The sequence below is a fragment of the Dendrobium catenatum genome, unplaced genomic scaffold (genome assembly GCF_001605985.2).
Source record: "Dendrobium catenatum unplaced genomic scaffold, ASM160598v2 fragScaff_scaffold_315, whole genome shotgun sequence".
Taxonomy (NCBI): Eukaryota; Viridiplantae; Streptophyta; class Magnoliopsida; order Asparagales; family Orchidaceae; genus Dendrobium; species Dendrobium catenatum.
Window position 1 is genome coordinate 598,133 of NW_021318777.1, and position 14,910 is coordinate 613,042.

At 33.6% G+C, this 14,910-nt stretch overlaps 1 protein-coding gene across 2 annotated transcripts; it reads left to right on the forward strand.

The window, feature by feature from the left end:
• The first annotated feature begins 7,244 nt into the window (after positions 1–7,244).
• LOC110115828 (geranylgeranyl transferase type-1 subunit beta) lies at positions 7,245–14,029 on the forward strand. Of its 2 annotated transcripts, none has more exons than XM_020849203.2 (11): positions 7,245–7,547; positions 9,563–9,638; positions 9,722–9,794; positions 9,893–10,012; positions 10,675–10,730; positions 10,817–10,893; positions 11,009–11,054; positions 11,177–11,301; positions 13,567–13,634; positions 13,715–13,802; positions 13,877–14,029. In XM_020849203.2, exons 1-11 carry the CDS (start codon positions 7,392–7,394, stop codon positions 14,027–14,029), a joined length of 1,038 nt encoding a protein of 345 aa, XP_020704862.1. In that variant the 5' UTR covers positions 7,245–7,391. The 2 variants fall into 2 exon arrangements, with proteins under 2 accessions (XP_020704862.1, XP_020704859.1); XM_020849200.2 differs by having other exon boundaries at positions 7,248–7,547; positions 9,736–9,794; positions 9,873–10,012.
• The last annotated feature ends 881 nt before the right edge of the window (positions 14,030–14,910 follow it).

The following is a 14,910-nucleotide window of genomic DNA, read 5'->3' on the forward strand; positions in this document are numbered from 1 at the left end:
CAACCTAATGAAACTGCAACATTAATCGAGTTGTTGGATTCATCCCGCATACGATCAAATGGTTAATAGATGTCACCAAGCTGGATAAGTGGATCCAATCATGTGAGCACTACCTTTCATGCGACCCATTTGCTTGTCACTACGTGTGAAGGCCCTGACCCATCAGCATCACCACTGACAGAGATTTAATATCTATTTATTAAATATATCTAATCCCTAAAATTTTTGGAAAATCATAAGAAATTCACCTCTCAACCAAATTAATAAATAAATACTCTATGGATTTGGATTTTCAAGATCTTTATTTTAAAAATAAATTAAAGGAAATTACTTATTGTTTAAAGAGTAATTTAACCTTATGTCTTTATGGAACTTTAATAATTACTCCATGAATATTCCTTGGATTGAGCTCAATTTTGGCAAGGATTTATTGTGGGGTGTTGCACATCTTCTATAATTTTCTTAGCCCCAATTGAGTAACCCATTGAACTCAATTGAATTTTTAACTGAATGGGTTAGAATTCACCACACTCTACCCACATGGACTTAAGACACCAAATAAAAATTGTATGTTTATATGTCTACAAGGATTAGACACATGGGCAGAGTCTGGATTTTTTTCATGTGGGGGAACAAATCAATGAAGTAAAAAAAAACCCTCAACCTTTTTCATCCAGGCTTGGGACCGGCATGGCGATTTTAGTTTTTTTTTTTTAATTATTAGATTCATTATAAAAAGATAAAATATACGATAAAGCAAAAAAAACTTACAATTGAGAACACTAAATCTTGATATTCTTCTTATATATCATCTATAATTTCTCCCTTCGATTCTTCATTTTTTGAAATTGTTGTATAATTAAGTCATTGGCATTATTATTAAATATGTCATTGCCAATATAAGTAAGTAAACAGTCATTTATCCAAGAGTCTCCCATATGATTACATAAATGATTTTTTATAATGTTTATTGTAGAGAATGCTCATCCAATTATTGTTGTAGCAATTGATAATATCAGAGCAAGCTTTCTAAGTAAGAACGCCAAAGGATAAATATAATTTTTTATAGTATCCACTATTTTCTTGAGCAAGTTCTCCAAATTCTTTTAAATTTATATATGCATAAGTCGATCTCATAATCAACAATAAAGTTCTCAATTTAATTGTCTAGTATAATGAGATTCGTTTCTAAAAAAAAAATTGATGGATAAAATTTTGCAATGCATAATAATCATTCTTTATCAAAAGCTAAAATACTGCTATGGATTCAAACATACCACACACATAAGTAATTTTATATTAATTTTATCAAACATATTTGTGGATCTCCGAAAGGACACCACTTAGTGGGGAAAAAGAGTGTAAAGGGTACACGATCGCACTATCCCGAAGGATGAGACGTTCGTAGGCCTTCACGCTCTTCGCAAGCGGGCTAATGGGAGGGCATATTAGATCATGCATATGATCAACCATTGAGGATAACGACTCTCGTTAGCGCACCCTAATGGGTGATAATATGCACGACCTGATCAGTGTCACGGGATTTTCCCTACTCGATACATCAGCTCGAGTGGAGTTTATTTGTTGTGAAATTATGTTTCCCACGGGCGCAAGCCCCCGTGATTAATTACATCTCAGAAATACTCTCGATTAATGATATGATATTATTCCTTTCTAAAGAAGAGGATTGGCATAGAGATGAGACTAGTAAATCCTACTCAAAGGAAAAGAAAGGGTTCAAGTAGGCTTAATCAACACACACGATTCATCTTAGCATCCAGAGGGATTAAGGCACTAAGAAGCAACTAAGGAAAGAAAAACAACACACTCAAAGCATGCAAGGGGAAAGATGCATGGAGGTGGCGTCATCCATACGATGTAGATAGACATGATTTATAGCTCTTGATGAAAAGGAGACTTACCCACTGATTAGGCATACTATGAGAAATCCAATGTAGTAGCCTTGAATCCCACACCTAAGGTGGGTTTAGTGTTCTACATCCAACACTAACATCTGTATCCTAGCTAATGCATATGAGCTTATATCCTGCATGAAAAGAAAAACCAGCTAACCACATATGTGTGTAAAATTCATATTGTCCAGTCTTTATAAAAGATGGGTATGTATGCTAAGTATTTTAGAAGTAAGGCCGACATCTAGAGAGTTTCCTAATTGCTCTTGGACTTATGTAGGGTGAATGCTCCTAGAGCTAATGCAATTAAAATTTTAATTAAGTTTGTTTCTAATACAACGCATACTAGTTTAAAATGCTTCAAATCATGAATGTATAGAATTTTAAAAAGGCTTATAGAAAATAATTTTTAGAAAACACTAGACTTTCTCAGGTTCGGCACCTCATTCTCATTGGCCAGATTATTCGGACTCTACCCGCATACAGGGAAGTGTCTTATAACAAGAAGAAAGAAGAGGAATGTATTAATATGTATGTGATCCCCGACGATTCTGACTATTCCCTAATATTAGATTTCTAAGTTATTTAATTCCTAAAATATTAATTTTCAATTATGAATAGAAAAAGGTTTTAGTCCTTAAAGAGCCTAGCGAATAAATCAGGCCAAGCACATACAAGAAAGAAATATAAAAAAAATATGCAATTTCTATTACACACAAAGTAAATACATCAATATAAATCCACATAGAGTAAAGTAAGAAATTCTACGGCAAGTGTCGTATAAGTATAACCCAGGATCTGCAGAAAAGTAGTGGTGGTCAGGCCCCACCAACAACAACTTGGATTCTAATCCAATTGAATGACGCAAGTCTTAAAAGCAATATATTTCATCTTTAATTCTTCATCTTCGAGTGGATCATCCTCCTCCAGATTATCTTCTTTCGGATCATCTTCCTTCGGATCATCTCCTTCAAGCTCCGTAGGGTTCGTCCTCTAGAAGGGTACCCAAATGACTAAGAAATTCTTCATGAGGGCCTTTCTTTTTCTCTTTGGATATCGAGTATTTGAAATGCCTCACTTTTGAAGACTTTAACAACTCGATATGAATTACATCAAATTAAGTTTAAAAGAGAAAATCTAAACTCTGACTAAACCTGTAGGATTATCCTAAGAAAATATACCAAGCAATTTATATAATACAACCCAAGTAGTTAATATTTGTGCATAAAAGGTAAACACACTTGACCACGTTCTTTTGATTTTTTTTCAAAGTGGGTTAAGCAGTCTTTGGAGCATATGTAAAAAATATTGTTAGTTTTAAAGCTTTAATTATTTTGTCCCTTTTATTTTAGTGTTGCATGAGTGTTGCCACATGTATAAGATTGAGTTAGTAGTAAAAGTGTCCCTAGCCCATGTGTGATCTATCACATATATCACATCATAAGAAAAATAAAAAAGACACATCAATGAAATAAACAGTCATCACAATAAACCAGAGCAATCAAATTATTTTGCATGAACTACCAATAATATTTAACAGAATAATCATAATATTAAATAATAAATCAACTTAGACATGATTTTTTATGACTGCAACTAATACTAATTGGAGTTGTTGTACAAAATAATGTACATAATAAGCTAAATAATTTTTTTTCATAATTATTATTTTTAGCCATTAAACTCACCTCGCATATTACTTACTCCGTCGTAACCTTATCCATGTAGTTGTGCCACACTTAACTTATAATTCAAAAAAAGTGATTCAATAACCATCTTTAGTGTTAGAGTTGATGTGTCCCCAACATGAACAATCCCAATAAAATGCTCAATAATGCACCCTCAGGTATCAATGTAACGTAATGCAATAGCTTTATTTATATCTTCATTATGACAAACAAGAAAACATAAAAGTTCAAGAAATTATTTTTTATTATTTGAATCCTCATATTCATTATGTCAACGGAATGCTAATCCTTGTTGCAAAAGGAAACATATACAATTAACACTTACATTTAATTGTGTATGATAATCTCTGCATTTTTTTATCAAAAGGTCTTTTAAAAGCAAAACTAATATCTCTTTTTGATTCATTAAATCTTCACATTTACGTATAACAAAATTGTGTGCACTGTTGATAATACCAATATAAATATGAAATTTATTCTTTTTTTTTGAATTTCTAAAACCCTTTGTATCAAAACTGTCACTATTAGCATGTTCACCATTATGAGATCTATATATATAAAAAAAACAAATAATAAGCTGCATCTTTGCTTATATTATATTCTAACCAAGATTTGTGTTCATCAAATCATGCAAGATTAAATCTATAGAATTTATCTCCAATTTTTGTGAGTGGGAATTCATGACCATACGGTTGACATAGTCCTTTCAACAAGTAATGTCTCTGAACACTATCCCTCTCATTAGGATGATAATCCATAATTTTTTCTCAATGCAATATTGACAGGGATATTAACAAAATTTGTTTCTACAAAGTTTTGCTGAATTTGTATATTGTTTTTCTCACATAAAATATTTTGATCATCTCATTAAATTTTTTTTTTGAAATACCTTTCCATATCTAATTTTAATTAAAACTAGATTAAGAATTTTATGCTTGTAACAAAAAAAGAATATATGCCAATCAAAAAATAAACAACTAAAAAATATAGCTATCAACTGTTACAGAGCAGTAGAGCACTCGCAATCCTTCACTTATGGAAATATTTCTGAATGAAAAAATTACGACATTAACAAGTATACGAAATTGCAGAATTAAGTTCTATTTAATTGTAATTTCAAATAAGCTTGACAAAGGAAAATTGCAAGAAACATAATTTTATAAGCTTGTTTATACAAATTGCAATAGCAAGATTTTAAAAAAAAATCCACTCACCTAATCATATCATACAAAACAAAATCGGCTTAGCAAAGAAAAATAAAAAAATAAGGAAACAATTAAACTAGTTTTAATTATTAATAAGATATTAAATTTAATTAAAAGGATTCCAAAAACTAGGAAACATTTACCTTCATAAGAGATCAGAGAAAAAATACTGTGATTGAAATATATTTCTCAATATCAGAGAAAAAAATATATGATTGCAGCTTTCTCACAAAATAATTGCAATTTATTTCTCAAAATAATATATTACATTTACCTTAACAAACAAAAGTAAAAGCAGAACATCAGAAAACTGCCGATTGCAGTCCACCAACAGTCGGAAGCTAACGGCGTTAGACAAAACATCAGAAATCAATTCTTTTTGGAATCATTAGAGAAAAAAAATTCTGATAACATCAGAGTTTTTGCAATTGTTCACTTAGAGAAAACATCAGAAAAACTGAAAATCTGCTTCAGAATATTAGTATATTACCTTTTGATTCCTGATAACATCAAAACTCAGAAGAATATTACCTTTTGATTCTTCAAATGTCTCAAAGAGACAAGAACTTCGCACAGGAAAACTGCAGACTGCATTAGCCATCCGCCTCGTTCATCGTCCCATCGAAAAATTATTAGATGCGGAGTGCGCAACGTCCGCACAAGCACTGGGTACCTAGAGCAGTACCGAGTGCGGTTACTGCTAGGTACCAAATGCTTGTGCGTAGGGGTGTCAATATTTGACACGACCCGAAAACCCGACTTGAACCCGACACGAAAATTTCGGGTTCTGGTCAACCCTAACTGGTTCGGGTTAGAGTTTTCGACCCGTTTCAAAAACCGGGTCGGGTTCGGGTTGACCCGGAAACCCGAAAATAACCCGTATTGACCTGCTGACCGAGCTGCCCGCCGCGTGACCGAGCTGCCCGCGTGACCGAGCGGAGCTGCCCCCCGCTGCGCTGCCCGGCTGACCCGCTCGATTGACGCGTCGCATCCCGCGTCGCGTCGCTTCTCCCGCTTGCGTGACTGGCCAGCAGCTGGCCCCTTTGTCGCGACTCGCTTGACGTTGTCGGACGCCAGATGACGGATCGCCGATGCCGCGTGACCGAGCTTCCTGTCGCGTTTTGCTGCTGTCGGACGCCAGCTGATGGATCGCCGTGGCCGTCGAAGCCGCCGGATGCCGCTGCCGCGAATCTGCGCACGGGGTTGCCGTGTCCCCGGGTTGGGTCTGGTTGACCCAAACCCGTAGCGGGTCGGGTTTGGGTCCGAAAAATCGACCTGTTTGTAAAAATGGGTCGGGTTTGGGTTGACCCAAATTGAGCCGGGTCATTTCTGGATTCGACCCGACCTGTGACCCGAAATTGACACCCCTACTTGTGCGGACGATTCTCTCTGTCCGCACTCCGCACCTAATAATCTCTCAAATGCCGTCACAAGCCGGTGAGCCGCGGTGAAGAAGAAAGCAGCAGCCAGCGGCGTTTCTATTCTCGTCGGCCGTCGCAAACCAGCATGCAGGTTTCACGATGGTTTTTTTTCGGTATGTCCGCCTAAAAAGAGAAGAGTGAGCGGCAGTAATTTTAGTACTAAAAAATAAAACCTAAAAACTACTTTTAATTGCAGTTAAATTTAAATATCAATAAATATATTGAATTAAACATTAATTAAAAAGTCAATGGTTGTCAGGCTCCCATAGCAAATCCCCCCTATTAGACATACTGATTTTCAAACTCAATGAAACACTAGAGACACTTAGGAAAAATAATTAATAAACGTGTCTAATCAATTTAAAAAAATTCTAAGAAATTCTATACACACCAATTTGGGGTGAAACTCAAATCCACTAAACTTAGTAACATCATATACACTATGAATGAATTTGATAATAATCTAAAATCATTTAACCTCTTAATTAAGCAAACTTAAAATTAGCTAGGCTTGATTTTTGTAAAAATTGTAATAAATCATTTCAAATTTCTAAATATATAAATAAACCTCCAATTGGCTCTAAATCATGCCTACAATAAGAGAAAATTCAAATCTCATTCCAATTTTAATTACATTTAAACTAAGATTTAATTAATCTTTAATTGAATACTAATTAAATAAAATCATAAAAAAATTAAATATTAGTTAAATTAATTTCAAAATTTATTAATTGGTCTATTGGTTGATCCTAATTAATCATCTTAATCCCATGTCTATTTGAATTAGTTTGATTAATTAATTAAGCAACCCACATTCTTAACTAAATAAAAAATTATTAAATAATTAATTAAAACACCTAACAATACAATAAAATTAATAAAATTTAATAAATATGCTATCCAATTTTTGATTTTAAAGATGTTATATTTTTGATAATTTTTTTGTTCAATTTTATGTTTTCTTAAGAAAAAATAGTGTTAAATTTTGCGTAAATCCTGATGCTAAACAGCCCCTAAAAGCTTCCAGTTCAAATCCTACTGCTACCAAACAAAAAGCCGGGGCCTTGGCTTATTGTTGCAAGGGGAAGAGGAAGCAACACCGGCAGTCAATTCCCGTGGACGCCACCAAATCCCTCTTTCAACAATACAGATCTTGCCTCTCCCATGGATCCTACCATTTTCGATAGGGAGAGACACCTAGCCTTCCTGGAAAGGATGCTGGAGCGCCTGCCGGAAGATTATGAGTCACAGGAGATCAACCGCCTTACAATCGCCTACTTCGTCATCTCTAGCCTTGCCCTTCTTGATGCTCTAGATAGGGTACTCCTTTACTCTTATTTTCCTGCGTCTGCTTATACTTTGTTATTACTCGTTCCAAGATCCAGCCTTTAGGACTGTTCAATACCCTTCGCTTCATTTTCCCTTGTACATGCTGCAATTTATATAGTTTTTCAGGAGTTATATTGCTGTTGGAAATTTGAAAATTTGGAAGTGTTTTGTCTCAGGTTTTATTTGTAAATTGTTATCTTTGCCATAATGTTTGCTAAACGTCAAGAGGAATGATGTTTATGTTATCAAGTAAGAGACTATGTGCACATGGGTGCACGAATTCATCTATAATTCAATATTTTATGTTGCGTAAGTAGTTTATATAGATGAAAAACAACACATTTAAATCCTAAATCTTTGCCATAATGTTTGCTAAACGCCACGAGCAACGATGTTGATGTTATCAAGTAAGAAACTATGTGCACATGGGTGCAAGAATTCTTCTATAATTCAATATTTTATGCTGTGTAAGTAGTTTAGATAGATGGAAAGCAGTACATTTAAACCCCACTTGTTAAATCCTTGTAAATTGTTAGTCTACAAGTGGAATTTAATTCAAATTGGATTAATAAATATTGTAAATTCAGATTTATTAAGATTTGGAGGCATTAAATCCTGGAAAGTGTTTGACATAATGTTAAATATGGTTAAATCCTAGTAAAATTTAGGATTTATAAAAAAAGAGAAAAGAAACATATCGTGGACAAGTAGTGAAAATCCTTTAATTCCCACTCATGATTTTTTAAATCCTTGATTTAGCTTTTAAACTAGGGTTGCAAGCGAACCAAACGTTTGATAAGCTACTCGTTGCTCGGTTCGATTAAGGCTCGTTTAACTAACTAAACAAACAAACTTGAACAACATTTTTAATGTTCGTTTCTTAAATAAACAAGCTTGAACACTAGTGTGTTCGGTTCATTTTTGTTCACGAGCAACATCATTTGAAGCTCGTGAACAAGCTCGACATTAAGCTCGATAAGAAGATTGATAAAAGTTTGATTCATGTTCGATTTTGAACTCGTGAATAAGCTCGATAAATTTATTCATATAGATTAATCATATTCTCATTTTAAATAGATAATTGCTTTTATTATAAATTTAATTTCATTTTATTTTATACCTTCAATAGAATGAATTTGTTCATGAACAAGAGACATTTAACATTTGTCAATGTTTGCTAGATTGTTTGTGTAAGATGTTCATGAACAAATATAATATCAATCATAGATCGTTTGTTCATGAACGAGCTCATTGATAGCTCGAAAATACTAGTTATGTATATATTCATGATTTTGCTCATTTGATAGCTCAAGAATACTCATTAGATTTGTTCATGAATGTGCTTGTTTGGTATGTAAAAAAATTCGCTCACGAACATAGCTCATTAAGGCTTGTTTGTTTAAAGATCGATAAGCACTAAACGAACCAATATAGTCCTTTGTTGGGCAATCATAGTAAGGAGAAGATGCAATCTCTTATGAGAATTCAGCTTGATTGCACATTCAATGAATGTCGATGAATGGAGGATGCTACTATAAGCGTTCCTGTGAAAAAGTAGAAATTGCAAGTATTTGCAAAATCATATAAAGAGGAATTTACACGTTCTACATTAAAAATTGCAGTTTCATACGCATTGTAAATTTTAAAATAATCAATTATCACGCTGAATTTATGTTAGTTAATGTTTGTTCCGATATTTTATTCTTTTATTTCACCAACAACAACATCAAGCCTTTATCCTAATACGTGGGTCAACTACATGAATTCTTTTTCTCTATTATGTCATATTAAGAGTGAAATTCTCATTTAAATCTAATAAAGACAGGTCATTTCTAATATTGTCTAATCAAGTCTTTTTAGATCTACATGGCCTGCGTGCTATCGTAGTTATGAGCTATCAGTGTTCAGACTGTTGCTTGCTTGTTGAGGATGATTTGATTGAGAAATAATTGATCTTTTATAATCAGTGGTGTCATAACTGATGTTTAAGTTGTTTTAATTTTTAGGTTAACAAGGATCAGTTGGTCAGTTGGGTTTTGTCATTTCAGTTTCATCCTAGTAATGACTCCGATCTGAAAAACGGTATGTTTTTGTGTAACTTCCAAAGGAATTGATGTTATCATTTTATTCTAATTTATCATATATCGAGAATATTTTTTAAGCAGTCAGCTTACTTCAGGACAATTCTATGGATTTGGTGGTTCCACACCTGCAAGTGCTTTCATTGATGATGAACCGGTGCGTTGGTTCTTGGAAGTTATTGAATGGAGCATTGTTTTTACGATTAACTTTATTGACAATCTTTAACACAAATAGGCGTCTGGTAACAATTGCAGCCACCTAGCCAGCACTTATTGTGCTCTTGCCATCTTGAAAGTCGTTGGTTACAGTTTCTCTGATTCTAACTTTGAACTGATATTGGTCTCAATGAGAGAGCTTCAACTGCCTGATGGAAGGTTACTTGCTGCTTCATCCACTCTCTAAAATTTTATCAAGTTTCTCTTTCATAACTTATAAAAAAGGTTGTCGTCTGGACATGCCATTGATATGATCAAATTTAGTGGCAAAACAGAATGTTGAAGACTGCATTTGTTCCTTTCAGATTGTGATGTATACCTTAAGAATATCTCATGCATTTTGAATTCTGTTTTTTTTTTTTAATAATTCTTATTTATTTTGCATATGCATTGCATGTATTCTTTCATCCATATTTCCTAGCAGACATTTGAACGCATCATTTTGCACCCTGAGACTTAGGTTTCATTTGGGACGGTTTTTTACTGCGTCTTAAAGCAGTTTTTTAATAAAAATTTAATTTTTTTTACTAGAAAACTGTTTTATGAAGCAATAAAAAAGTCATCCCAAATGAAATCTTAAGCACAAGCGTGGTTCCTGCACAAGTATCCGGAAAAAAAAAAATTATACATGTGGGTCCAGTATTATTATGTAGAGATTATTATTGTTTTATCTCTGCCATTGCTCCCTACCATACAGCTGAAAACTAAATGTGAGAACCCATGAGATATATTGAGCATTCATTGATGCAAGTTAGATGTGTGTGCTGAATATTTTCTAATCCTTCACTATGAAGAAATTGATTTTTTTTGGCATTTGACAGCTTTATGCCCACTCATACAGGGGCAGAGGCAGATCTTCGATTCATATATTGTGCTGGTTAGAACGCATTTCTTTGTTCTTTTTTCTTTTTTTTTTTCATAAACTTGGTCCTTAAATCATTATGGTTTGGATGATGCTACCAGTTGCGATCTGTTTTATGCTTAACAATTGGACTGGAATGGACAAACTGAAGGCAAGGGAATATATACTTAAGTGCCAGGTCGTTCCTTAACAAAATGGGATTTGACCACCTAGAATCACCCTGTTTCGTTTCATTATAACGTTATTTTGGTCTGTAATGCGATTTTACTGATTCTTTCAACTAATGCTTGCAGTCATACGATGGGGGCTTTGGTTTAGTGCCTGGTGCAGAGTCCCATGGTAAGTCAATTATCTCCATAATTGTTGGCTCTGACTTTTTTTAAAGCTGTAAAATATTTCTTCATATTTTACAGCGTTATATGCATTTTGGCTCATTATTTACCATCGTCTTAGTGACACAGGTGGTGCAACGTACTGTGCAGTGGCAGCTCTCCATCTTATGGGTTATATGGAAACCGGCATCATATCTAAATTATCTCAAACACTTGCTATTGATATGCCACTATTAGTGGAGTGGAGCTTGCAGGTACAATTCATATCATATTTGGCATTATTGTTGTCTTATTGCAAATCTTTCACCCTTGAATAAAATATCAATTTTGTTTCTAATAGATTTTGAATGATTGAATCATAGTACCTAGACAAGCTTTACCACCATCCCCCATCTCCTCTTACACATCGAGCTACATATATGCTAGAATATGGGAAACTATTGATCCTCTAAATAATCCTCATGATACTTTAATCTAGATTTTTGTTTGCAATCAAAAGGTTTAATTTATGGGAAGCCTCAAATCATAAATATATAATCTTTTTATGTGGGTGAAATCTTTGGGTAGTGCTCATCCTCTACTTTATATATCTCCCAAAATTACATCTTTTTTTATTCACAATAGCGGAACAATTTTTTTATGGCTCACAAGCGAGATAAAGTGAAGGAAACCATATTACTTCTTTTGCTTGTTGGAGATAGCTAATTTGGGAGACATGGCTTCATTTGGCTAGCTATAGTAGTTGAAGAAAGCTGTTGTGCAACAAGTAGTTAGGTTGGCCATTTTTTTTTCCTTAAGTGTGATGGAAAAGTGCTGTTGACATACAAAAATATCAACACTGTTTTAACCTATTGATTAATGAATTTGGCAATCTGCCTATCAAGGTGAATTTTTTAGTTTTGATTGTTTTAGTAGACAATCAATGACCAAAAAAATAAGTATCTCACTTAGAAGCATTTCATATATTTTGACTTGGACTTAAGTTTAAACACTTTTAACTCATCTTAGGAGTGTTTTCATCCAAGGTTGACCTATGGTCAAATCCCTTTGACCATGATCAACCCAGATTTGACCAAAACTCTAAAATAAATTTAAAGTCTAATGTAAAGACTCAAACCTAATCAGAAAGTTTTGCTTTTGACTTTGATTGGTTCATGCCCATCCTTGGACCATTTAAAGTTAGGGTTGGCTCTTTGTCAACTTTTTGATCGAAGTCATTCATTGGTTGGTCAAAATATCCAAATTATCTCTAATCATTACCTGTGGGTCATCCTAAGTCAAACTCAGTTATTTGACCTTAGACTTGAGTCAGTTAGTCTAAACCCTTTAATTAGAATAATTCTTGCGAGTGATTCTCTATGAGGATATTAGAAAGCATATGGTGCATCTCAGGGGCTAATGGAAGAATTAGATCCAATTCCTTATTGTCTTAACCTCAAACTTTATATTACCAGAGAGCCAACAAGCTTTCAATAATAAATGTAAAAGGCAACATATAAAATTTCAACTTACTATTTCTTCCAAAAAATTCATATACAGTAGCCCATATTTACATCGGGAAACATCAAAATATAGATAAGTACTGGACTGCAAAATAATACCTCTAACACTCTTATCTTCTGACAGACTTGGATCCGATCAGCACCTATATAGTGGATTCTTTCCCTTTCCCTAAAATTTCAAATAATTTGTAGAGTGAGCACAAGGCATGCCGAATAGGCTTTTCCAAATTCCTATTATAAAGTCAATATTCATTTTATATTGCATAATAAAAATATTTAAATTACAGTTCTAAATCATCAGAAGACTTAAGTACATATAAAACATAATTTATGAATTATTGTACTTTTGTATTCACATTATCAGAACAGTGACATATACATAGACTTAACATACACATAATTCAGAAATACATATTCAAAATTCATTACTTGAACTTGAATATTTCAAATGTTAACATATGCTTATACTTGACACCTTTTACAAAAACTTTTTTATAGATGTATTAGAGTATACTTATTAATATGATATTTCTTACACTTGAATTTATTTCATTTATCTAAATATGCAATATATGAAATGTGATATGCGCATGTTTTGATATCTGCACATTCACATAAAGTAGAGGGGACTAAAATTTATCATAAAGTAGAGGGCACATTCACATAAAGTAGAGGGGACTAAAATATGCACATGTTTTGATATCTGCACATTCACATAAAGTAGAGAAAATGAAAATGAATTAGTGATAATGAATTTTGATATTTATATATTATAATCTCATTTTTTGATCCAGCATCGCAGAGCCCATGTTCACAACACTGCAGTGTTAACCTTGATTTGATCAAATATTTAAGCAGTAGTTTCGATCCACTGATGCACATGCAATCAGAACTTTGATTAATAATTTACTTGTAAAATACTTTTCTCTTACGGATTGTTTTACATTTTTTTTGTCACTTCTAATTTGGTTTCTAGTATTATCTACCCTGTAATGGGTTGTTTTTTTACTTCTGCAGAGGCAATCTGTTGATGGAGGATTCCAAGGCAGGGCCAATAAGCCCAGTGATACATGTTATGCATTTTGGTAGGAAACCTGAGTAACAACTACTCCCTAATCTGCTCTTCTTTGATTATTTCTCCCCCTGAAACTCATTTCCTCTACAGGGTTGGTGGCGTTTTGAAGCTTTTGGGTGGATACCAATTCTGCAACAAGGAAGCTCTGCGTAGTTTTTTACTTTCTTGCCAATCTAAGGTACTCAAACTTCTCCATTTGTTGTTAGTTTCTGCAAATTACTTACTTGCTAAGACTTTTCTTATGGTCACCAGTTTGGTGGCTTCAAAAAATTCCCAGATATCATCTATCCTGATCTTTACCATTCCTTCTACGGATTTTCTGCATTAAGCTTATTGCAAGAACCTGGACTTAAGCCTCTTCAGGTTGAATTAGGCATCCCTTATATATCTGGTGCTGGAATCTGAGTTCCCTTCTCAGTGATGTTGACAGCATAATTGAAAAATGTGTGTATCCAGATGCATCTGCCATGTAGTTTTGTTAAGCACATTGACCATTTAGGCTTCGTTTGAGGCAACTTTCTTGTTGTTTCTTAAAACAACTTTCTAGTACAAAAAAATTAAATTTTATACTAAAAATTCATTTTGAGAAGAAGTAAGAAAGCCGTCCCAACCGAGACTATTGCTTTCTTGCAATCTGCATATATTTGGAACGGCTTTTTTATTGATTCTTAAAGCAGCTTTTTAGTCAAAAAATTAAAATTTTTGTACTAAAAAGTTGCATTAATTTTTGTACTAAAAATCTTTACTGCTTCATCAATTCTTGACTTGATAATATTTGCATCATGTTAAATATTTGGTACAATCTCATCTCTATTGACACAGCGAGCACTCTATTTCTTTATATTTTCGTCATTTAGTGTATAAATTAGTTATTTATCATTTTTTGCCATGCAATATCTTCTTTCCTTATCATGCTTATGAAGGAATTTCTTCTAGATTTTTTATGAAGATCAGATAAAAAATTATGGGGATTTTTGTTGGATAGAAATTTTGCACATGCAATAAGGATATCTCCAACCGAAAATCTCATTTTTAACTCCAAAATGCATGGAAATTAAAAAATGTCTTGATTCATCTCCAATCAAACTCCATTTTGCCCCCTTTTGCGAAGGTAACGGTCGTTCACTTCTTTCGCGCGTTTTTTATGCAAGTTGGGTAGAGACAGAAAAATGACGGAGATGAACAGTGCAACGCCAATATTGGCGTCCCGCTGTTTACCCGCAACCAAATAGCGGAAGTTTTACCATTGGTTGGAGCTCGCAAGTGACGCCATTCAAATGTTTGGA